The sequence below is a fragment of the Ptychodera flava genome, chromosome 6 (assembly GCF_041260155.1).
Source record: "Ptychodera flava strain L36383 chromosome 6, AS_Pfla_20210202, whole genome shotgun sequence".
NCBI lineage: Eukaryota > Metazoa > Hemichordata > Enteropneusta > Ptychoderidae > Ptychodera > Ptychodera flava.
The window spans coordinates 23,330,407-23,355,653 of record NC_091933.1 but is presented as its reverse complement, the minus strand read 5'-3'; the positions used below and the strand labels follow the sequence as shown (position 1 = coordinate 23,355,653).

Sequence of the window (25,247 nt, the reverse complement as noted above, 5' to 3'; positions counted from 1 at the left end):
ACTCACAAAATTAAGCCATTGTTTGATAGTTAAGACGTCTTAATGCGCCCTCTCGAGTTCAAAAGGTGTGTATGGCCAAGCATACTGCATAACAAGATGGCTGAAACGAACGACGTCGTACTGGCTGTAAAGAATGTGAAAGAGGCTCTCCACCGAACTATCCAAAATGTTTTTGTGTCGAGTTTGTGTTTTATTCGTTTCTAAATTGTGTTCCTACATTCTTATCCGATTGTTTGTGTTAATAAAAATGTTTGTTTCGCCTCGCCATAAGCTTTCCTCACACAAACAAAACATTACCGTCCACACTAATCCAAACTTCCCTACAAATATCCGAGGCGAAACAAACATTTTTATTAACACAAACAATCGGATAAGAATGTAGGAACACATTTTAAAACGAATCAAACACAAACTTAATGACTCAATCGAATATTTTTGTTCCCAATTAATAAATCATATAGACAATCTCAATTCTCGGTTTATGGCAATTTTTGTCGACTGATAAAAGTCTTTTTTTTCATCTTCAACATTCCATTCTAATTTCACCTACGGTATATAATATCCTAACCTCCTGTGACTTTCCTTCTAAACGTTGATTTGCCTTGTGCACCAAAGAGATGCTGTATTTTATGCCAAACGATGAAAAAATATGTGAAGAAATAACCATGTATCAGTCAGTACGGCAGGCGAAACCCGGACGGCCATACCGATTGGAGACAGAGCAGAGTAGATCGAAACGCAAACGGGGTGTTATTATAGGAAAGGCGGTGACTTATTTTACAGCTGAATAAAATGCTGTCTCTGGTTGTGTAAGTCTGTTGATCGAAATATATATTTTGTTCCCAGTTGATTAATCCATGGGGGATGGCAGTCTCGATCTCCCCTTTATGGTTCGATATTTACTGACTCGTTCCCTCTCATTTTTGTCAATCAATGAAAGCATTTTCGTCTTCCATATTCAATATTACTTTGACCGATGTTGCATCCTGACCTATACTGTCATTAGTTTTGACCAACGTACAAAGATATTGCCCATGCGTCCAGCTGATGAGATGTTTTGCAAAACGGTGAAGAAATGGGGGCCCGGGAGACATCGATGTCAGTCTTTCCGGACTGTTTACATGTAGCTAATAGGGGATATCAAAGGAGATGAATCAGTTAGTTGAATAAAACATAACTTTTCGGACTTATTTTATGTCAATTTTGTCAATGTCGGACTTTTGATTCAAGAGAAACCAGAATCACCTACAGAGATGTCTGTATTAAACACGACGCACAATTGGGAATAGTTTGTTATGCTACTGTCGGTCTCAGTCGTGGTGTCTCTCCCATAAAATTTCGAAGCTATAGGTCTACACTTGTCGTTTCGATTCACAGGTAGCGGTACACCGATGACCAGATATTGTACTGTTCTTAAAACTAGTCTAAGCAATTTTACGACACTGCACTATTTGCCATCGTGTCTCCCCGTGAACGTCCTTGAATCTATGGACGTGACCATTGTTTTACTGCGCCCATTAGAGTGTAAACCCCTGTTCGTTACCAGCAGAATACTTTTTAAAGTTCTGTACATCAGTGTACACTGCGTGTATAAGCCCTAAACCTAGTTTAATTCAATTATGGAAAGGTATTAAAGAATAAAGGGTCGTTACAGTTGCTAAAATTGCGAGAAAAACGGCACTTTTTACTCAAATAGTCCTATTCACAAGCTCTATTGTTTTAAATCACGTCCATGGTGTGCTGCTGATTTTCATTCTTTCGTGCAATTTCGTTCGCTTGAAGCAATTATCCTTTCATTTGACTGCTCTGTGGGACTCTTCTGAATATGTGTTTTGGATAAAAAGAACTCTACAGTGAAAGACATAAACTTCGACGGTGATAGGTATACAATATCGGTTCTCGACGGTGATAGGTATACAATATCGGTTCGATGTGTGAAGATATACAGATTACAAGTTATTTTAGAAGTTCTCAAAACCAGTAAAAATAATTCTGCGCGCCACTTATTGATAATTTCTTCTTGTGAACGTCCTTGAATCCGTGACCGCGACCATTGTTTTCGAAGTGTTCGACGGTGGATGATCGGTAGATTAATGAAGATATATGTTACTGAACTATCGTGTGATTGTTTAATAGCATGGTTAGGTAATGACGGTGTAGTCTGTAGAGGCGATACGGCGAAATTCCACGGCCCAAGGGAGCGTACATCGCATGGTTTCTTACAACGAACCATAGACAGAGCCGTCGGTTTCCATAGCTACTACGTGAAATCCGGCCTCACCGATGTCCCGGGCCGATGTCCCTGTCCTGATTCGGAGAACAACTTTCAAGCTGCGTGTTGAGGTTCATATGTCCGATTTTTTCATATTCAAAAGGCTTATTGATTTACAGAGAACGCCCGTCTTGTTTTTAGCTTTAACTTAGCGCAAGATGGCAATTGAAAATTCAAAGCCAAATAGCCAGTGGGAAAAAAATAGACGACTCGCTCTCACCAGCGGTCGAGGTCGCAATGAAAAAAAAATCGAAGTCTCTGAAATCGGTATCATTGCTCCGCCATGTTTATTGTTGGTTGTACGGCCAGTTTAAAGTCACAGACTTTCTTCAAGGTAAAGTTCATATAATTGCCATACCGCGAAGTTCCCTGTGCATTTCAATATGTCTATTTGGAAGCAAAAGCGCCACGGACATTCGATCGATGGTGATGAACTTTCTCCAGGGCGTGACATGTCACCAGTTACGAACTTTACCGGTTTTCGATACGAAATATGCAATATATTATCAGCGTTGTTCACGTTGTGTTTTGAGTTTGATATGGAATATAACAGGAAAACACTAACAATTAGAGTGACGATAGAGACCATGCCCGGTACGGAAAAATTGACATCAACTACTTGCAATGAGCAGTGACCTGAAACTTCAGACTGATATATAAATGTCGACAATATAAAACATTGAAATGCCGGAGAGAGAGAGGGAGAGAGAGGTTTACGCGGTCGCGAACTGATTATACTCTAAATTTCGGATATGACTTCGGTGTAGACGATACACAGACATCGAAAATGTACACCTACTTTCCAGAAATTCGACTAATCTTATAATAAAGAGTGGAACAAATCCAAAAGTGTTGGTGGAAGTAAATCTTCAGATGTTGGTTTTCTAAAGTTAGATAATACTTACAGAAATATGGTCGTCATAGTCTTCTTTTAAAAAATATTATCTTCAACACCACGTTTCTTATGATCGGTGATGTCATTTTTTATTATTTTTACAAACTTTCAATGCATCAAACGCTATAAGGCTATCTCATCTGCCTGTCAAGGAGTTACAATATATTTCCAAGGGCTGGCACACCATGTCAACTTACGTGTCGTCCGTCGAGCGGCCGGTGGCAGTCTCACAGATTGTTCCGTTTGTAATCGCGGCCACTTTGATTTTGATGTGACACCAACGTGCGTTTGAGGTTTTTTTGTTACGAAAGTTGTCGACCTCACAAAATTTCACAGTCCATGCTTTGAAGCAGTCTCAACATGGCAAACAGGTCTCGCTTAAATTTCATCCTCATCGTTCCAAATTAAATTCGACCACTAAATTATTTCGGCAGTTTTAATTTCCTATTAATACGACGTTTTTCAAATCGTAATGAATTTTTTCTGGTCGAATTGAGAGGGTTTTTGGTAGCAAGCTTATCTCTTCGTCGGACCAGTATACCGCAAGATGTAGTACTGTGTTCGGCAGCCATGGCGAAAGTGAATATTGTATATTGGTTGTTGTTTGTTTTATGTTACAAATACCTGTCGCGTGAGGGCGTTTGAAACGCTTCTGAAGCGGCTCAGTCTGTCCACACAGCGATTTGCGGATAGAGTTAATCCCTACAACGGCTCTGGTCGGGCCGACTAAACCGTCTCAAATCTGAAACGCTTCAGAACCACTTCGGAGTGTCCACACATAACTTTCTGTGTCAGTATTGGCCCAGAACCGTTTCAGAGACGTTTCAATGGCCTGTGTATGAACGGCATATTTGCCTGAACAAAATTTAGATCCACAGTCTACTTAGACTACTTTTGCAAGTTTCAAAGAAACAGGTTTCAGAGTTTTACATTTGTAATTTTTTACTCATTTCTGCATTTACTGTTCTCATTGGCATATTTTAGGAGCAATGGCATTAAAATCTCATAAATTTAATCTTTGACCTTAGGTACACATACACACCTAATTTCAGATTGATTAGTGCTACTGTTTCTGAGAAAACTGAGTGGACAGGCAGTTTGACATAAATACATACTGTACATACACACATATAGACAGATGATGGACATAGGACAGCTATAACTCCTAACAATGACATGAAACTCTCTCACATGCATACTTTCTTGGTTTAAAAAACCTAAAATTGCAGCCAAAAAATTCAAATCTGCTGTTTTTCTGCTGTACTTCTTTCTGATCTAGTCAATCAAACCCAGCATAAAAATTAATATACCAAAAAGATCACTGAGTGACCTCTATCACTGTTACATACTTCATCATTTTCAAGTAAAAACGTATTCCAGCAAGGCAATGCCATCACAATGGTCTTAAATGTGGCACAAATTGCATCTCTTTATGGACGTGCAGAAAGAACGCTGAAACTCTTCATGTATCCCCTGATATCCTTGAATGGAGCTCTCTTTTGTAAAGGTACATCAGGAATAACACAAATTTGGCTTCATAGACACACCGATGAAATTATAATTACTCTTATGCATTATCTACATGGCTCACTGCACTATGTAGACAGTTTGTCTGTTAATGTCATCTACACATCTATTTAGAGGTTATAAACGTCAAGCGAGGGTATTTGGTTGGAGATATAAGACCTCTGGGGTGAAAATTGGCATATTTGGGTGAAATAATCACTTTGCTTGGCTCTGTGATTATTTCCCGGCAAATATGCTCATTTTAACCCCAGAGGGCTTATATCTGCAGCCAAATACCAGAGTGCGCCATTTATAACCTCATCATAATATAAAATGATACAGTTAAATACAAGTATAAAATGTCGTTATTTACGATGTGAAGTTGGGCCGAGGGTTCAAGAGCACAGTTGATTCCATACAATACGATAATGCAACGCATCAATTACACATCAAACTTGAATAATTTTACTTAAAAAACACTCAAAAAGAAACAAAAAAATATTTTGTTGTTTTATCACTGTGGCTGTTCATACAAAGTCTTCATTTTTTGTGAGTTCATCGAGCTGCACCAGACTCAAAATTGACAAAAGCTGTATACCTGTCCAACATAATAGTGCATCAAGCTCTCATAAAGCTTATGCATGAGCTTCTGAATGTTACACGGCGCGCAGGTCTTCTTGTTGAGAATATAAACCCTGGCTCCAGCCAATCAGATGGCTAGCTTCCAGCTGAGCATATTATAATGAGATTATGAAGTTACATGGCTATCTGATGAAAACGTTCTACAGAGTATGTTGGACCTTCTGAATTCCCTTATTGGCAATAGGTCATATCAAAACAAATGAACTACCTGGCTGGCAACAGGATAAACCAAAACAATGGACTCACCTTGCCATAGTTCCAAGACTTTATCTGCTTTAGTTCAACTAAAAGCTCGTCATCATTACATGCCTTGAGTTTCTCAATTAGTGCTTTGCAGTCTGCAGGCTGTGGAAATATTACAGAAGGGGGGATACACAAACATTTCAGTGTTTTTGCTTAGGTTCTCAAACTTTGGTAAATGATTTGGGAACCCCAGTAACATTTCTGTTGTCCCTAAATCTGATTGCATTGATATACCAAGGGGAACGCTAATAAAATGACTGGGAACCCCGATAAAATTTACCAGGGTACCGGCTTTAGCAAAAACAAGTTGCATGTTGTCGGCAAATTTACCATTTCACACCAACAGATAAAATTGCAGAATTACTGAGTATTTTCTGTGTACAAAACATGCATGATGACTGTACGAACACATTTCATCCTGAGTTTCTGCCATTTACATGTAAAATATACAATATATAAATGGACTTAAAACAGCAAATCCATGAATAACACATTACTTTATTTTACAAAGGTATTCTTGCTCATTGCCTAAATGCCAATGAGTTATTTTTTCAGGGGGCAAGTGCAAGAATCACCAAACTGTTCCAAAAATTACAGTAACAATTTTACAGTAACATTTAAATTTTTCTTCTGGATGTATGAACTACACACATAATCTCTGTGAAAATATTTATAAGACCTTATTTCAAAATTAATAGGGTATATGCTTACCACTTCTGAGACACTCTTTTTCAGTTTACTTCGATCAACCTTCATATTGTCAGAATACGATAGAAACTACATAATCTTGAGTCGAAAAGATGAACTATAGAACTCGATTACACTGTTCAAAGAAAAAAAGACATAATTTTATAAGGCAAAGAGACATACATTGTACATGTGCAATGCACCTTTATTGTCGACCAAGTAGCAAGTACTTACAGTAAAACCCTGTGTTCTTTTCACACCAAACAAAATTACAAAAACAGTGCCTAGAAGATCACTGTGGAATTGCACTGCAGTGGCATACACTATCACTATGGGTCAAGTTAGTGAAAAATCCTCATGTTTGTGCATGTCTTAGCAAGCCCAGGGCTCACTGAAAATACAAACTATCTGCTACGGGTACACTTTGATTTGTCTTCTACCTAATACCTATCATATCATTGGTCTGCAAATTGGTGCCTGTTTTACAACTATCAGAATCATGTCATTCGGTCATTTTCACCATGACTTTGTACAAATTGGTACAGACACTTAAACAACAATATTCAGCATGGCTAGAAAAGGAATGAGAACATACTACTCTAACCTGGGTATTACACACTAGAAATTTGAACTCCCGTTGGTCAATGGCACAGATTCCTCAGTATTATAAGCCATGAAAGTCAATGACACAGTTTCCAAACAAAGATTTACAAAATCACGACTAGTATTTGCATAACACTCTAAGCAACTGTAAGGTATGCCATGCTATGTCCCTTTTGGGAAATGCTACTCAAGTTTTATTTGAAAAAATCCTGAATAAACTAGCAATCTGACAACTAGCTTTGAGCATAAAAATGAAACAAAGAGGGGCCATGATATAATGCAAAAGAAGTGAAAATGTATCAGACTCAACGGGGATGACTTATGAATTGCGCAATTGTTACTACAGGAAAATATGTTGGTATAGGCTGCGATCCTGAACTATGTTTAACTTTTCATAAAGGGAATCTCCTCAGGGGATGACACTTCTGAACTCAAATAGTCAATTTCTAGAAACTTCTTTGGCACTTCTATTTTTGATGATGATCCTTATGAATTTAGCCTTGTGCACATGTTCTGTAGACATCATGTACATGAGTATTGTGGGGAAACTGCAAACATGAACAGTACAATTTTACATACTTAAGTATTGTGGGAAACTGCAAAAATAAATAGTATGATACATACTCCAATAGCGCTGATCGCAAATGACGTCACTGTTCTCTCTCATTAATATGCATAAATAAACATTTGTCCGCATTTTCCGCATAAACGACGAGAATAAAACCTGCGAGTGTTAGAATGGCTATTTAGCGTCACACTTATTCGTATGAATTGATGACTGAGACTAAAAGCTGCAACAACAGCCGCGCATACAACGACAAAATTTGTCCGAATTTCAGCATATTTGTCCGAAAGTCGCGCGCGTGCAGCTATATTTAGTAACAAACCCGGAATCGCGATCAACGCTATTTCAATAATTGACCCACATCTAACACCTACATGCACCCACAGTGGGCAAAAAGACCAAATAGCATAACAAAATGCAGATGTCTTGAATATGCTTGCTTTTGCCCTAAGTTTAGTAATCAGGAAAACTACAAAGTGGACAAGTACAAAATATCTGTATTTCAATGATTTACTCATGTATGACATTTTCATGTATGGTGCAAGAAGTAATTTTTGGTTACAGGCCAAAAATGCCTAGAATACTGTGTTGCACAAAAAAATCATTGCAATTGACACAAATCTTTTGAATGTTTACTTTTTAAACTGATTTTGCATCATCTATACGGTACTTCAGCATTTTCACTGGGCAAAGTCACTGGGGCAACTAAGAATGTAGAATTGAAAGTAATCATGGATTTGATCAAATACTGAAATAAACTATGAATGTACATCTGAATGAGATCATGGATGTGATCAAGTGCTGACATCAACTGAACAGCAATAATTCTGTAATTGGTAAAAATGGTTGAAGGTTTCTCATTTTGTTTAAAACTTTCATGAGTACTCAACTAGTCCGCACAAGTGTGAACAATAAAATTGCAAGGGTCTTTCACTGTGTCAAGTCATGGATGAGTTGCAACAAAACAGTTCTTCATATTAATGTATAAACCTATTGAGGATAGCTGCAAAATTGTAGCTCTACGGTGAGGCGGTCGGTGAGTTTTGGTTTTTGCGACATCGCTCACCAGTAGAGCTACAATGCCGAAGGCCCTGTAGCATACAAAATAAGCGCGCCGGACATGGCGCGGCATTTTCATGTAAAATCCCGCATATTTACTGCATTTGGTCGTACCGATTTATCACTACTGAAGACTAAACACTATACTACACTAATCGTGTCATTTATGGGGTTTGGTATTAGCACGAACACGTCAATCGCGTTCCATCAACATTGAGAGTGTTTCTGGGGGCCGCCATTACCGGAAGTTGGTAATGGCGGCTCCAAGAAATGTTTTTGGAACGCGATCGACGTATTTGAACAAATACCAAACCCCATAAACGACAAGGTTAGAGCAGTCTACTGTTTAGTCTTCAGTAGTGATAAATCGGTACGACCAAATGCAGTAAATATATGGGATTTTACATCAAAATGCCGTGCCATGTGCAGCGTGCTTATTTTGTATGCTACAGGGCCTTCGGCATTGTAGCTCTACTGGTGAGCGATGTCGCAAAACCAAAACTCACCAACCGCCTCACCGTAGAGCTACAATTTTGCAGCTATATTGAGGATTGCTCCTGTGTGGTAGACCTTGCTCAGCTGAATTACAAAATATTTAAATAAGATTATATACAGTTATATTATACACTCAAGAGTGTGATATATAAATGATACCGAAACAGCACTTTTACATGATAAAAATATCCATGGAATTGGAAACGTTCCTCGAAATGAGATGAAAAGAAGTATTCTACAGCTCACACTACACGGACTGGGTTTTACGTTTACCGAAGTCGACGGCATTTGTTCATTGGGGCTGACTGCAAAAATACGCAATGGAGTAGAAGTATTACAGTCGTAACTTGTTTTGCTCGCCATGACAAACTCCTCTCTACATTGTACGAACGAGCAATGCCGCCATTTTTAGGTAAATAGTTCATTGGCTCGTCTGCATATCAAATCGGGGGTGATACATCGTTGACGCGATGCAATTGGAAACTAATTAAACGCGCTGAACAGTCCACATCACTTCAAATCTGATAGAAAATGATGTGAGGACGCGATAAATTACTGTTTCATTGCGAATTTTTCGCATTTGTGTGCAGACGGTAACATAAGACCTCATGCACCACCAGAATTCCGAATCATCGCGTCACGATGAAGAAAATGCTTATCTTAATTGATTTGAAACAGGATGGCCACTTCAATTTTATTTTCATGTTAGTGCAATCAGGTGATAGAATTGGATTTTGTTAAATGTACGGACATTTTATATCACAATGAAATATTGACGCGCAATGCATAAGATGAACAGATTTAGATATACTCACATGTAATGGTCGCCATTGCTGTAATAACTGCGCGAAAGAAGCCCGGATGTGAGCTACCCTCGTTCACTGTACACACGCTGACCGGTTCAAGTTTCGCTTACTGATAGTAGCAACTGCCACGTTCTCCTCGACTTTTCAATATGTTTTTTGAAACTGTTCGCAATAATGAATTTTCCTGCAGTTAACTACAAAAAATTCCAATAATTCGTGAATAGTCTGCAACCATTACTTGCAGATGTTGTCCAGGCCAGGTTTTTTTCTGAACGAAAGACATGCAAAGTTTGTGTTCACCCGTTGAGGGCGCTCAAGTCATGGGTAAGAATAGATATCATGAATTGCATGCACATATACGACGAAGACCTTTCGACTGCCCCTCCTAGAACAGCGAAGTGGTTGTACAGACATATATTGAATGTGGCAGCTGCTGCAGTGATTTCGACGAAGCCAACGGTAGACCTTGCCACAGGGTGCTTTTCTACAAATGCAATAACTTGAGCTGAGGTAGCACACAGATGGAAGCTAGCACACACGTTTCTTTTCAGTCAGTTTTATCTTTATCAACTTGAAGCTTCGTGTGTTAATGTTATACCTACCTGTGTGCTACCTACATGCTCCATGAACCTAAATGCAAGGATTCAACCTTTTACACAGTATTTTATAATTATTGATACAGTATCTTTGCGGCATACACAAACTCTGAACAAGGTGGCTCGATCAGTCATATTATCAGTATTATATCATTGGCCTTGCATGGCTATTAAAGTTTGCAATAGCAATACATGTGGCCAACCTTTAACAATCAGGAGATTGTCCGGTAGAATGAACTCCTGGAAACATTTGTAAATCTTTTGTCGCACACTGGCAGATAATTACACTTGTGTAGAGGAATGGCCTACAGGTGCAAGAAAGGGAGTGCAGAGTTGCAAGGATAGGGTGATCGATGGACAGAATTATCAATACAAGATAGCCAGGTTGAAGACTAGCAATTTCACAACACAATAGGGTGAACAAAAGTATATTTCTCTTCAAAATAGGGCAAAGGACAATGTTATTAGTTGAGAATATGGTAAGGGACAAGAATTTCACCACAGAATAGGATTGACGACAGTCATTTTCACAGCAGAATGGTGTGGAGGACAGCATTTTCACTATATAAGTGGGCAAAAGACAACTCAGTGCAGAACATGGCAAAAGACTATTATCACTGACTGCAAAATTGGGTGAAGGACAATGTTATAAATGAAGAGCATATTGAAGGACAATATTTTCATAACAAAATAGGGTGAAAGTATAAGTGTCCTTTATCCTATTCAGCACAGAAATTGTTCTTCTTTGCCTAATTACGTAGAGAAATTACTACCTTTTGGCACTTAATTAGGTTTTCTGTTCATCCTCTGCCCTTCCTTTTAGTATTTTGTAGGGTTTGTGTGGTTCACGGGTGACACTGTGGATCGACCTACATTGAAACTTGCGAAACATACACTGTAGAGTTAGGATACGAATGTAAAATGAGATCTAATTGTCAAGGGAATCTGTCGGCACACAGGGTTTCGGGTTCATCGTTTCTTCACCTCTACTATTAATATACGATGTACTAACAATGCATTCAAAAAATTGTTGGTCTCTCCCTTACAGTATAAGGGAAGGACCACTAATATCAAGTAAGAGCATGCATAGCACATTAAGTTGCATAAAACAAGATCTACATCCTTTGATAATATAAGAGATTTTATTTGCTCTTATCAAAGATCATAAATCACACTTTCTGCATGAAGTTATTGTTTAAAAGTTATAAAAGACCAGACTAATGAATCCCAGCCATTGCAGTAAATGTGTCACCAATTCATTATATGGCCAGCACATTTTTGTCAATAAGTCTAAGCCTTGCTACGGCCAAAAAAATTGTTCAGTTCCGATAACCCGACCCATTTTTTACCTTCTTACCCAAGACTTTTTAAAGCCTCTTAATTAATTGCAAAATTAAAAGAGAGAAAGAAAAACCCGTAAAATCACATGTTTGTTACCTTGCATTTGATTTTTGCTTGAACGCAGATGTCTTTTATGTTTTTATTCCTGTTTTATGCTATGATATGTTTTTCTGGAAAAATTGTGGCCAGTGTTGATCACTCTGAATCCCTAAAAACTGCATATTTAAAAATAAAAATAGATTGAAAAAATATCCCTGCCTACCTATGTATCCTACATTTGTAATCTGTGATATCGGAACAGCACAATTTATTTTTTTGCCCTAAACATATCATTTTTCACAAATAGCAAAACAAAATCAGAAGATCATCCAAATACATGTTGAAAATGTAACGTCCTAAAAAGGTATCTTTTTTGATGAGATGCAACCCTTTTTGTCCTAAGCATGACCATATCACACAAGGTGCCATATTTTCCCACAGCATAAACCATTGTATCCTAGTGTTATTTACAGGATCACAGCTTTGCCATGATTCTGCATCTAGATATATGATTTTATGATAATCATAAACATGACTCCAATCCATAACAGTTATTTCAGGTCACAATAATTTGTAATCTGTCTACAAAGAAATATTAATAGGTGACTTATCTCTGGTGCCCATTTGATGACATTACCATTCAAGCAAAGACTTGTAACTATATATACTTTTCTGTTTTCACTCACAAAAGAATCGTACACACTTCAGTATTAGGTTGAAAGCTTCTTTAATTGCAAGTTTCTTCAAGTTGAGAAAATGATGCTTTTTTTTCGCATCGAAAATGCATTATTTATATTTCTGATTTTCATACAGATGAACCCTTTATATATTTACAGAAAATGAATGGGTGTATAAGGATATATACACACAGAAATGCTGAAATTAGTTGATATTGGGAGAAAACTGCTGGGGCTGCTCACACATGCAAGCATGTTGTTGGTTCAATTAAACTACTTCTTTGTCCGTCTATATATTGGACCCTGCTCTTTGATCTGTTCACCTGAATGCCCTATAAACAGGCCCAAGTCACCATTGATAACTATTGGTTCAGCCCAAAGCACAGTGGCAACAGGGTGAAGTTGTCTCTCTGTTCTTAAGTTACAGTACCTGTTGATTTGTTTACAACATGTTTACAATTAATGGACTGCAAAGCATTTGCAAATGATTTGAAAGATGTTTGAGGGCGAAATAAGTTTTAGTTCACTTAACACATTAACAGTAAGTATCTTTATTATTATTGCAGGTATCTCAGATATGCACTGTCTTCCATGTTGTTAAATGCAACATCTCTGGCAAAATACTCGTAAAGTTCCCTTGGTTGTGACTAGCATCCTGAGATCAAGTGTCATCGTTACAAGAATGTCTACCAGTTCGTCAGACAGTGGAGGTCAAAGTGACGCCTCAACAGCTGATCATGGTAAGTGCCAGTAACATCACAGCAGACAATTTTTATTGACCTACATTTTGCCAAGTCAGGTCATTGCATGTGCATAACACCATGACAAAGTAGCTTTTCTGTAGGCTCTGGTCGCAAAGTATTGGCTCTCTGCAGGGTTGTAGGATCCTTTTGATTCAAAGCCCTAGTATGAGGTGTGTAACGGGAAATGCAGAACTCGGTTCACAAACGTATAGTACTGCCGCACTGCAGGTCCTTGTAAATGAATCATTGATCTAGACCCGAGGATTTGGAAAGAATTGGACATAGAGTCCCAGTCTCTATGTAGCGGCGATACTATCAAAATTTGACTTAGCATTTTTTTTTAGTTTTGGCAAGATTAGAAATACTGAGATAAATTTAGCTGAGGAGGATATGACAATGCAAGGAGGTATTGTTTTTATATTAAGACACAGTGAAAGAAAGAGATAACTGCCTTGATGAGTGATCTGAGTATGTTTTGGTCAGTCTTCAATAGGTAGAAGGATTTGTCATAAAACACACCTGAATATTTCCTTACCATAGAGAAAAGCATCTAGCAGTCTGTCCAGACTAAGGTTCAGTGGTTTTGATCTGGTGTCCAGTAATCCGAGACATCAGCTCACCATGTACCTTGACCGTGTTGATTTAATATAATATTTCTTAATCCACATTTCAGATAAGATATACAAAGCCCCTGCTGTGCGTGTACCAAGCATCAACCAGCTGATGAAAATAGCAAGTAAATTTAACATGGAAGCCACCACAGAAGAGTTACAACAATATCGAGGTTGTCTGATTCAGAATTGGGCATGAATTTCATCTTTGTGCATTTCATCAGTGTAATGGCATTGAAGAAAATAAATCAAATTCTTCTATACACATTTATCTTTGCAAAAAAATGTTTTCCTGCCGTCTTGAAAAGCAAAATTTTAAGAATAAAACACATTCCAGATGACATTTCTGTTGTTTTAGGATCATGGCACACTTCACTTTATATGTTAGTGTAAGCAATTTCGTAGTATCTCGTATGTTTGAATAACTAGAGAGTATGAGAGTACACATACTGTTTTCATCAGATACAAATCAACTACTGTTAGTCCACACTTTATTTATGCCTAAACATTTTTCTTTCAGAATAAATTGTGGAATTTGTTACTTATGATCAGTAAAATGTAGTGTAATGTGTACTATCCAACAGAATTTATGGCATTTTCATGCAAGTCCTTTGATGTCGTGGACAGTCTACCCGAACCACTACTTCCAGTCAAGTATCCAAGAACACCTGGTTACAGACCAAGACCTGAAGAAAACAAACTCAATGCCTGGTAAATCTTGATATTTTATCATGCTCATTTCCTTCCTGTTGTGTAACTGTTATGTATGAAAGTTAGCATCAGATTTTCAAGTACTTTCAGATTTTGCAAGCTCAAGAACGATATATTACATTTCAGGTACTGGCGATGTGACATAAAGGGTGCAGATACGGGCAAATTAGCAGGCAAGACCTTAGCCATCAAGGACAATATCCCAGTAGCTGGTGTTCCTATGATGAATGGTAGTTATGTTTTAGAGGGATACGTACCAGAATTTGATGCAACCATCGTTACTAGGATACTGGATGCAGGTTAGTTCAGTTTGTGAGGAGAGGTGTTGCACAAGAATATCTAAAATTTTGTAATTTCACAACTTCATAAGCATAGACGGTTTCTACATCATTTACTGAGCCAAAGGTCAAGGAATTGAACTCGTTTCATTTCACATCACTTTAAAGTACATGTACCGTAGCGCAAAAATCAAAGAGACCATATGACACACACACCATTGCATCAGACACTATATTAACAACAGGCGTAGTCAGTAATAATCACCATGTTTATGAGTGTATTACAGCAAGATTCGTGTGTACATTGTATGTCTGGCTTTCAGACGTCCAGATCTGTTCAAATGTGGTACAAAGGACATGTTACGCTCTACTAGGCTTGACCAACTCCCCATGATAGCAACAGATGAACCTGGCAGGAAAACTGTTGATTTAGGGTTTTTTGTAGTGATGTCACAGGTCCACCATTAATGTGCAAATATCAATATTCTCTGAAATTCGTATGAGACTTGGAGATTATTCTTACCGGAAAAGCAAAATGATGTTTTGTTACTCCGGTGTTCAATGATTCCAATAATGCAAATAATACGGCAAAGGATGAGTTGCTGTGACGAACACAGATGTGTTAAAAGACAAAATTTGTCAGAATTTCCGTCTGCATCAGTCAATGTCACATGTGCATGTGATGTTGTATTGAAGGACAAACCTAGAATAGTTATCAATATTGTTGGATGATATGAGGAAATTCATTATGTGCATTTTTTTCATAAATTTTCCTTCATTCACAGTGTGCGTATGATTCATGAACATGTTCTCTATACTTGAAAACAATCCTTGTTTTGCAATTTAAAAAGTAAAAAAAAAAGCAAGACAATAAAAGTAGAAAAGGAGGTATTGTAAAAAAGTAATCTTTTTGAAGATTAATGGCTGAGAGGTTGACAGTGAAGTTGGTGAATTTCATGAATGCTAACATATTCAGAATGGTAGACCTTCAGTGATATCTTTCAACTGTTGACAGGTGGGCGTATCCTTGGCAAAGCCGCCGCAGAAGATATGTCCTCCTCTGGAAATAGCTTCACCTCTGTCAAAGGAGCCATTAGAAATCCACACAATAGAGAGCTAAGTGCCGGTGGATCAAGCAGTGGTAGTGGAGTCTTGGTAATTATTCTCTGTATATGCATCCTTATTTATGTCTTTATATCATGAAAGATATGTGGTAAGTCATAGACCCAAGATTTTGTGAAAGTCCACAGATGAATTGACTCATAATAGAAACAGCTCATCTAGGCAAGCCAAATAGCGTCTTATTAGTGATGCTCACATTGCTCCATAGCAGTTTGCTTCTCCCTACATTTACCCTTGTCTTGCTTATCTTATCACCAAGTATGGATGCACCGTAATTTTGTGAAGCCTAGGGAGATATCCTACGGTTTATTATCATATCAAAAGAACCGTACTCTTTAAATGTTATTAGCAATGTTATCATAAACCATTATGATTATTGTAATGGAAGTATGTGCAGACCAAACCAAAATAAGTCATGCTTATTTCATTTAACAACTTTTGTTGAGTGTTGCATTCTGTAGTGTGAGATGCAAATAATAAGTGTTTCCAAAGAATAATATGCATCAACAAATAGCAGTTTGTGTGCCACATATTGGGTACAATTAATGCATTTTGTGCTAGATTGTTCCTTATTGTGTTAAAATTCTATCAAAGTATTAAGGCAATACCAAAGGATTCAAAGCCCGCGTTGGTTGCTATCGCTGGTAATGTTCCAACGCGTACTTTTGCACGTGCAAAATCTTACCGTTCTGTTGTTTTCTACGGATTCTCGACTCCTGGTATTTTGAAAATGCTCAAAATCTTCCACTTCTCTCAAATGTAAACCAATTTAGCTGACTCTCTGGTTGGATTATTGAAGTCAAATATGAGAATATAGATAAGCATGCGTTTCTAAAAATTCTGGACCATTTATGAGATATCACCGTTAAACCCTTCAAGATTTCACAAAATGACACAGTAGATCTTTTCCTGTTCAAAAATTGTTTGTACTTGAACAGATAACCTAATCCATGCTCTGGGGCTCTAAACAGGGATCTCCTGTGTTAGAATCTGAAATTTTGGAAAATTTGGTGCAAATTTGTGCAAATTTGTAGGAGCTTAAATGTTTTAAAGTAGAGCTCTGAAAATTTGTATATGTGTGACATCACTGACCAATGGCGCAACAAACCTGCTTATTTTGGAATTGTATGGTTCTGTTAATCTTTACTATACAAAGAAAACCATGAAAAGTTTGTATTTTGATTGATTTTTGGAAATTACCCTTAGCAACCGTTGCTTAGCAATTTGAATCTTTCTGTATTGCCTTAATGTTACTGTAAATGCATTCCATATACATTGAAACCTGTCTAAACCGAACACCAAAGGGACTGAGAAAACTCTCTGGTTTATAGAGGTTCCTTGAACATGGGATTCTATGTGGAAGGGACTAGAAAAGGTGTTCAGTAAAGACAGGTTTCCAGATTAGACAGGGTTTGGTTTAGGCAGGTTTTACAGTATAGTAGTTTGATTGATTTGATCGTGGAAGCACAGTCATATGCTGTACTACAACCGCAGGTTGCCAGTGGTGAGGTCAATATGGCCATTGGCTGTGACCAAGGTGGTTCTATACGAATTCCTGCAGCGTGGTGTGGAGTGGTTGGTCTGAAGCCAACGTTTGGGTTGGTGCCATACACCGGAATTCTTCCCGTTGAGTTAACCAATGATCATACAGGACCTATAGCAAAAACTGTATTTGATACAGCATTATTATTAGAGGTAAGTGTTCTCACCATTCATGCCTTTGTATTGAACAGTGGCAGTGGTAACCATTTCTTGTTCAAAATTGCATTTCCCAGCCATAGAAAATGTTTGTGTGTAATATGAAGCACTGGAAAGAGACAAAAAACCAACATGTGCAACCAGTTATGTTACAAATTGTTTGAATATTTCACACTATGTGGTTTCATTTGGATTTTTTCAATTTACTGGAAGTTTAATCATGATAGCATATCCAGTGTTTACCTAGCCACGGTCCCTCCATTGCCATTAGTTATTCCCACACTGTACTGTACATGTAAGTTGTAAAATGTAAAAAGGGCTTCTTTTACTGTTAGACCACTTACTGTAATAACTCTATGTCGTCCACATTTTGTCACATCTTTCAGGTAATTGCTGGCTACGACAGTGGTTTAGATCCAAGACAACCAATCAACCTTGAAGTACCTGAATATACAAAAACAGTAAGCTCCATATTTAGCTTGAATGTCTGAAATCGTGTGTCAACCCAACCATGTTAGTTCTATTCCAATACAAGTGATCACGTCATACGAACTGTATGACTTTGGTTCACTGCAGCAGTCCAGAGAAAGTCTATATAGTGTAGCCTTCACTCAGTCACATCAATTGTAAATATGTCGGTGTCCTTTAGCTTTTTGTATCTTGAGAACTCGAGAAAGATTTAACACTTGTATCACAGATGCACAAAGTATCATAAAGTGTGTCTTGGTATGTGAAAGTTTGTATTATAGATGGTTTGTATCACGTTGTGCAAGACTCTTTCTGGCATGATTGAAGGTTGTGGTAGGGCCATGTTTACTTGTCTTCAAGGGAGTGAGCTTTGGAAAATAAAATAAAAAATTCTAAAACAATGCACATAATGTTTCCAGTTCTCACATCCAAGGTAGTATCAGAAGTGTATGACTACCAAGGTGGGACTACCAAGGTTGCGTGTAACATTCTGTGGAAATGTATATTAGTTTGCATGCTGGAGAATTACATTGTATGTTTTGAATGAACTCTGACCTTATCAAGTAATTGATACTTGCATTTAGGTATGCTTTTTAATTGTGGTGTTTTCAGTGAGGTGCAAAGTGGCTGTATTTTTTGATGAAAAGGGAAAAGAACCCTTAGTATATGGTACACTATTAGTTTGACCATGTTTGTTGGATGCTCTGCTTCATAAATGGACAATGTAGTGTAGTAGAAATTATACAGCAGAGAATAATCCCTAAAAAACAGTAACATACCAAGGAATTTGCATTATTTCATTGTCTACATCTTCAGGACACTATTATAGTCTACATTTTTTCTTTTTTTTCAGTTGGCAACCAAACTGCCAGGAATTAGAATAGGCATTGTGAAGGAAGGCTTTGGTTGGCCAAACTCTGAAGAAGATGTTGATAAAATGGTGAAGAAGGCAGCATTTCAGATGATAGTCCTCGAAGCCAAAGTTGAAGAGATTTCTGTGCCAGAACATAGACTTGGTAAATTCTTATAGTTAACTTTAGCAAGTCCATGAAGACTATGTGAATACTTGTTCAGCAGAGACTATCAACACACTCACTGTTATTTACATGTTTCTCAAATATTTGTTTGTGAAGTTTTACATTTTACATAAGTGTGCATGAGTATATATATATATATATATATAAACAATCTATTTTTGGTCTTCTCTTTTGTTTTTGAAGTAGGCAAAGTACAGGATCGGACTGTTAGTATTGGTTGACAGACAAATGTTACGAAATATACATACTCATGCGACTGATCAAATTTTGATTGGCAGCTTTTTTTACTCATTGGGGACGGCCTAGAAGAAAAGTACTGAAAATTATTACTCAATTGTGAAGACGGTAATTGTCCGAAACGCAAAAGAGATACAGTAGGCTGCAGGCGTTTCCCATGCGCAACCACAGGTTTCCATAGTTACCATGCAAATTTTGGCCTTGACAGGCAAACCATTTCTGTGAGGATGAAAAACGAGAGACATTCCGATGTCTGACTCACTCGACATCGAGCAGTGACTTAGAGAGAGAGAGAGAGAGATCACACTTCTCTTGGAAATGCTGTTCAACTACTCCCGTCGGCACACAAACCCTTTCGCAAATTTGTTCTCCTATGCATAGTAGAAGTTGCATTTTGCATGGCTGTGTACGTTCATCAATGCCACGGCAAGTTATTGTACGTACTGTTCGCTTCACCAGCTTGTTCGACTAACTAACCTTTACTTACAAGAAATATCGCCATGGTCTTCTATAAAAATCTGATCTTCAACACCACGTTTCTCAACGATCTGTGATGTCATTTTTTATTTTCACAAACCAGTTGATAAATGCACCAAACTTCTTTTCAATATGCCCCTTTTACTTAACCATAGGCAACTGAGGAAAATGAAAATTTGTCGATGGAAATACAATACACGGTCACAGTCTTTGCATGTGTACAGTATTTGTATCAAATCATGAGTAACATTAAGAATTTGGCCGAAGTATCATGAGCAAAACATGCATGACTGTTGCAAGTCTGCTGAATATGATAGAAGAATGCGTCAATGGGTTCATTGTCCTGTCCTTGAAATCTCCGTCAACGCGTCCTTTGTTTGCGTGCACTACAATGAAATGCAAGTTGGCTAGGCGCTAACGCGGCTCTAACGCAGGGTCAACGCATGCCTTAGAGTGCGCTAGCGCAGCGCTGGCCCGGCTAGCGCAGTCGGAAAGCTATTCCTGATCTGTACTGTAGGCATATATTGATACTGCAGTTGTCTCTTTGGATTCTATTGCAGGGAATAAGTTGCCATCTGATTACGCAGCTTTTTGGATATTTTTTCAAATGAATGTGTATAAGTAAATATTAATCGGAGAATGCTACGTATGTTCTATAGTTTACCTCCTGCAGTTTTAATATTTTATTCTTTCTAATGCAATGCAGCCAATCATGTGTACACTGCAATTGGATGGGAAGGATGCGCTGATATGATGATAAAAGGATGTGGTAAGTTGTAGAAATCTTGTTCATGTAAACATGAAGCCTGTGCGAGACAAAATAGCAACCAGAGATACCATAATAACCCTATTAATTCAACCACTATCAATTTGACCAAGCTATTTTTATCTCAAAAATTAATTTTATATTACCCTTAACAGTTCAACCACCAATGGAAATTTTGACTTTCTCAATCTCTAATAATTCGACCAACCAATCATGACAAGCTGTTTTGAACATTTTATTTTGATAAAATACACAGAACAATACAATGTACAGCACAGAATATTTTAGTCGAGACTTCAGAAAGTCATCTTATGTGTTTCAATCATCGAAGATGGTAAGCATATCACTGATAAACTGTCAATAAAGTTGAAATCCCTTATAATTCAACCACTAACATTATTTGGCTTAATTAATTTTCTAATAATTCAACAATTTAAAATTGTAATTATTTTTTTCTGGTCAAATTGATAGAGATTTTACGGTACCAAAGTTTTTTGACTACATTTAGATACATTACCTTATGTGTTTATAATGTACATGCAATATTGAAAATTGATGCTCTGATGGCCTTTGCGTTTATTTACCGTAGGTACCGGCTCCCAGTACAAAGGATTCTATCCATCCAGCGCAGTGAATGCTTTACACAGAGGATACAAGACAAGAATAAACGATGAGTCTCACATCGTAAAAGTAATTATTATTTGATTTTGTATCTTTTGAAATTTTCAGTGCAAAAGTTTCCTCAAAGCCCCGGTAATTGTAGACTTGTGCAGTGTTTCAATATTGTTGTCAGTATCAGGCAGTCACTTCCCAGTCATTAGACTGAAAGATTTGTCGCTCAATAGAGAGCGCCCTCTAGAGACAGATCTTTCAGTTGTAGTAATCCAGTCATAAGAAAAAGTGCTTGTAGAACAATGTTTCCAATCCAAGGAATAAGTATTCAGTTGCTCTTGCTGACAAACGATTTCATCTCTAGACAGAGATTGTTGATAATAACAGTGCATGCCACACATTCACACATATCCATGGCATGTCAAAAAAGAGCAAATAATGACTTTGGGAAGAAGACCAACATACCGTACTCAATACTTTTGACAAAAATACTGAAAGACACCTGTCAAAATTTATGAATCGTTGTACAGTTGTAACCCCAATAAGTTTGAAACAGTCTTTTTTCCAAGGTGAAAGTCAAGTGCACTTGTAATCTGTTAAATCTACTATGTATGCAAATTCATGCATAGTATGAAGCATAGGGTGAAGCCTGACCTACAGTCACCATTATATTCCTGGATGAGGGGAAGCTATGGACACACAGTGCCTCACTGAAGGACAGAACATTCCTCAACATTCCGGCCCTTCTAGGGTTTGAGTTAGCTATCCTTTGATCATAGATCAATCACAGTTGTACTAGACCCTCTTTCTTTGTTTCTACTGTATGCATTAGCGTTTTGTGTGTTAACATGTTGGCACTCAAAAGCTCTATATAATTTCATAGAGTTCTATATATAACATATAGAAATTCTGTATATTATAACTATTTATAGAAGATCTGTAGAAGTTTATAGAGTTTGGGCCATATTTTCTATAGAAATCCACAGGAAAACAAGATTCTGTGGAAGTCTGAAGAGCATTTTTGATGAGGTGATTCTGCTATTGTGACATGTCATGTTGCGAATGGTGAATAACCAAAGAGTCTTCTGAGGGCCACACTGTGCTAGTCATATTGATGACCAAGGTTTAATCAAACCTTCATGCGTCACATTGAATTAACAGCTCTGATTAAAGGTATACAGTCACCTGTAATCTAAATATGCCCATATATGGTCAAAGGGGCGTTCCTTGGTATTCAAAATGCCCATGTGAGGGCGCTGTTTTTAAAAAGCGGCCACCCACTTAAAGTCTGTTATTGGTTAGATTTTCTCTTTCCATGGTAATTGTGGCAAAATTGGAACAGGTGACACTATACCTTTAAGGCAGTATATGCCTTGAAATTGAATCTCAGTTTATGTTGACACTTTCCTCAACAAAACTTTCAACCATCCTCTTCACAAAACAAGAATCAAAATCAGAGGTCCTCATGCAAATTTTGGTACGAGAGCAACAACTTTCTTGACATCTACAGATATTTGAAATTTAAAATGGCTGCCATCCCTGGGTTAACTGTATGGAGGGTAAATTAAATTTTTGATTTTCTCAATGCTGAGATGATGAAAGCTATACTTATGCAATGAGCTTCAAAATGAAACCCCACAGGTGTTAGGCCATGAAAGCATTGTGAAAGTTTGAGAGTCCAAATATCTGTCCCTGAGGTATACATAACAGAGTAGTTGTCCATACATACAGAGACGTGTCAATATCATGTTCTTATATGTGAACTATCATCGCTTTTTGTACAGACATTCTTGCTCTTTGGAGATTATCTCAAGCAAGAGTATGGTGGGTATTTCTATGCAAAGGCACAGAACATCCGCATGGATATCACCAAGGCATTTGACAAGGTGTTTGAAGATTATGATGTGTTGGTGATGCCTACAATTCCATTCAAAGCTCTAAAATTACCAAATGAAGGGATTACAATTCCAGGTAAATAAAGTAAAACAATATTACTCTTATTGGGTTTAACTCAGTACGAGGAGAAGCATTTTATTTGGGGGGGTGGAAGAAATGGGTATGGCAGAAATTTCTTTTTTTCCTGCCACTGTGGCAGCAAATTTTCTTCTATTTTTCATCATTACTGGACGTTGAGACATTACTGGATCAATTTTTCCTCCTTTTTCAAATGCCGGCATTTTTTTTCCCAAAAATCCTCAAGTCCCTCCCCCAGAAATCAAATGGTTCTCCCCTAAATATCTGCGTATATTTAACATGTCTATACCTATCGCAACCAACATGGTTGTGATTGATTTATTACCATGTTTGCTTGAGAACTTTACAAAGGAAGGTGCCTTTTGACAACTTTATAAATCATTATTGACATGAGAAGTTGGTGTATGCGTCTATTCATTGAAAGTCAACATATCACAGGCCTTTGTAATCTCAAGTAAATAATATGTCAGCGCCCTGTTGATTTTTCAGGACAAAGTGTCACCATTGGTTGCATTCTCCTGTTCTGTTGTTCAGTTTATTTCTCACCAATTTTCAGACGCAAAGACAAGCTACAATACTGTATTTTTTTTCTCATTACAGAGACACTTCACCAAATGTTCAATATGTGTGCAAATACTGGTCCCTACAACTTAACAGGTCATCCTGCCCTTACCATCAATACTGGGTTTTCTAATGGACTACCTGTAGGTATGATGATGGTTGGAAGGAAATTTGACGAGTCTACATTGCTCAAAGTAGCCTATGCGTATGAGAAATTGCGAGATAAAATTGAGTGTTCCTGATAATACAGGAATACAGGAATGAAAAAGACAGTACTGAGCTCACAAAGCCTTGATTTTTTTTTTCTTGAAATGTGAAAAGCCCTCCCTAAAGCCCCATTAGCTGTATCTTTTTTGCATTTTACTTACAAAAAAAATCATTCAATCTTCAGAGAGACATTTTGGATATCTGTTATTACGCCATATCGGCTTTGAAAGTGTCACTATTCCAATCCTTGCTAGGGATGTGGTTGAATAAATCCAGGCACTTACACGTGTATTTGAATTGCAACTCTAAAATTATTCATTTGTCAAAATTGTAAGTTGTGAATTCATTACCAAAGTTTGAAAGATGTTCTGTGATCAAACTTCATTATGCATTTTCACGTACATTGCATTTGATTTCAAACCATCTTATCAAAAAATACAAAAAGAGTCAGCTAATGGTGCTCTGAATTTGCCACAAATGAAGAAATAGGATTTGGTGATTTGAACAATTGGTTTATAACAAGACAAGGTAAATGTGTTATTGTTTGCACGATAGGAAATACCTAGGACAGAGTGTAGCAAAATGATACAAAAGATCTACCGGTATTGGTCGATAAGAGATATATTTCTATATATATTCAAGTTTTCTCAGAAGTGAGACTAAAATTTAAGGTTTATGTGTATGTATTCCTTAAACTGTACACATGAAATGTGAGTTTATCTCTGTTGTACCGTGTTGTCTTCTGCCTTTTAAATAAAAGTCCATTTCAGACACTTTTGAACATCTTAAAAGTGTTTTTATTTCCCCGTATGAACTCAGAAAGTGCTGCTACGCTGCTATTATTATTAGTACTTCTATATCTCAAGAATTAAATAGATTTCAATAAAGTTTTAGCCAGGTGCTGGTTTGTAACAAGAACAGGTGTTCAGTGTTCGGAGGAATATTTTACCAGCTCATTACTGAAGCCTATAGTTTTCATCATCATTGATTTTGATAAATTTTGGGGTATCTCAAGAACCATAGATCAGATTAAACAGAATGTTGACATGATAGGGCAAGGTAATGCATACTATAACAGTTGTTATTAATTGGCATGGCAACAAAGTATGGAACATCAATTTTATGTGACCTACTACATACACACTGTAGCTAAAATGACTTCTCAAAGAATCTGCCGACAACATATGTGAACAACAACGATAAATATAAGTAACTGCTGATACTGCGATGATAATATTGACTATCAGCCAATAGTGACATCTTAAAAGACCTGAATACAAGAATCCGTCGCATGTTGAATATGTTGCATGAGCTGTTCA

General features: G+C 37.4%; 2 protein-coding genes across 5 annotated transcripts in view; one reads left to right on the top strand and one right to left on the bottom strand.

The window, feature by feature from the left end:
- LOC139135208 (E3 ubiquitin-protein ligase HUWE1-like) overlaps positions 1 to 9,873 on the bottom strand; it is a 75,422-nt gene extending 65,549 nt beyond the window's left edge. Inside the window, 3 exon segments of the mRNA XM_070702482.1 lie at positions 5,562 to 5,660; positions 6,270 to 6,381; positions 9,783 to 9,873. Of these exon segments, the coding sequence (XP_070558583.1) occupies positions 5,562 to 5,660; positions 6,270 to 6,314 (144 nt within the window). The 5' untranslated portion in view covers positions 6,315 to 6,381; positions 9,783 to 9,873.
- Positions 9,874 to 10,094: 221 nt separating this feature from the next.
- On the top strand, positions 10,095 to 24,701 carry LOC139135231 (amidase-like). Of its 4 annotated transcripts, none has more exons than XM_070702511.1 (13): positions 10,095 to 10,232; positions 12,993 to 13,166; positions 13,843 to 13,953; positions 14,365 to 14,491; positions 14,618 to 14,790; positions 15,785 to 15,924; positions 17,386 to 17,586; positions 17,976 to 18,050; positions 18,911 to 19,073; positions 20,515 to 20,577; positions 21,164 to 21,264; positions 22,971 to 23,157; positions 23,761 to 24,701. In XM_070702511.1, the coding sequence occupies exons 2-13, from the start codon at positions 13,028 to 13,030 to the stop codon at positions 23,961 to 23,963; spliced, it is 1,683 nt and encodes a 560-aa protein (XP_070558612.1). In that variant the 5' UTR covers positions 10,095 to 10,232; positions 12,993 to 13,027; the 3' UTR covers positions 23,964 to 24,701. The 4 variants fall into 4 exon arrangements, with proteins under 4 accessions (XP_070558612.1, XP_070558613.1, XP_070558616.1 ...); XM_070702512.1 differs by having other exon boundaries at positions 10,097 to 10,249; XM_070702515.1 differs by having other exon boundaries at positions 10,102 to 10,283.
- Positions 24,702 to 25,247: the final 546 nt, after the last annotated feature.

Bases quoted from the DNA above. Each gene is read 5' to 3' on its own strand.
- LOC139135231 (XM_070702511.1), top strand. From the start codon at position 13,028: ATGCAACATCTCTGGCAAAATACTCGTAAAGTTCCCTTGGTTGTGACT. The intron at 13,167-13,842 runs GTAAGTGCCAGT...TCCACATTTCAG, and splicing joins CGCCTCAACAGCTGATCATG to ATAAGATATACAAAGCCCCT. The intron at 15,925-17,385 runs GTAATTATTCTC...CTACAACCGCAG, and splicing joins GCAGTGGTAGTGGAGTCTTG to GTTGCCAGTGGTGAGGTCAA.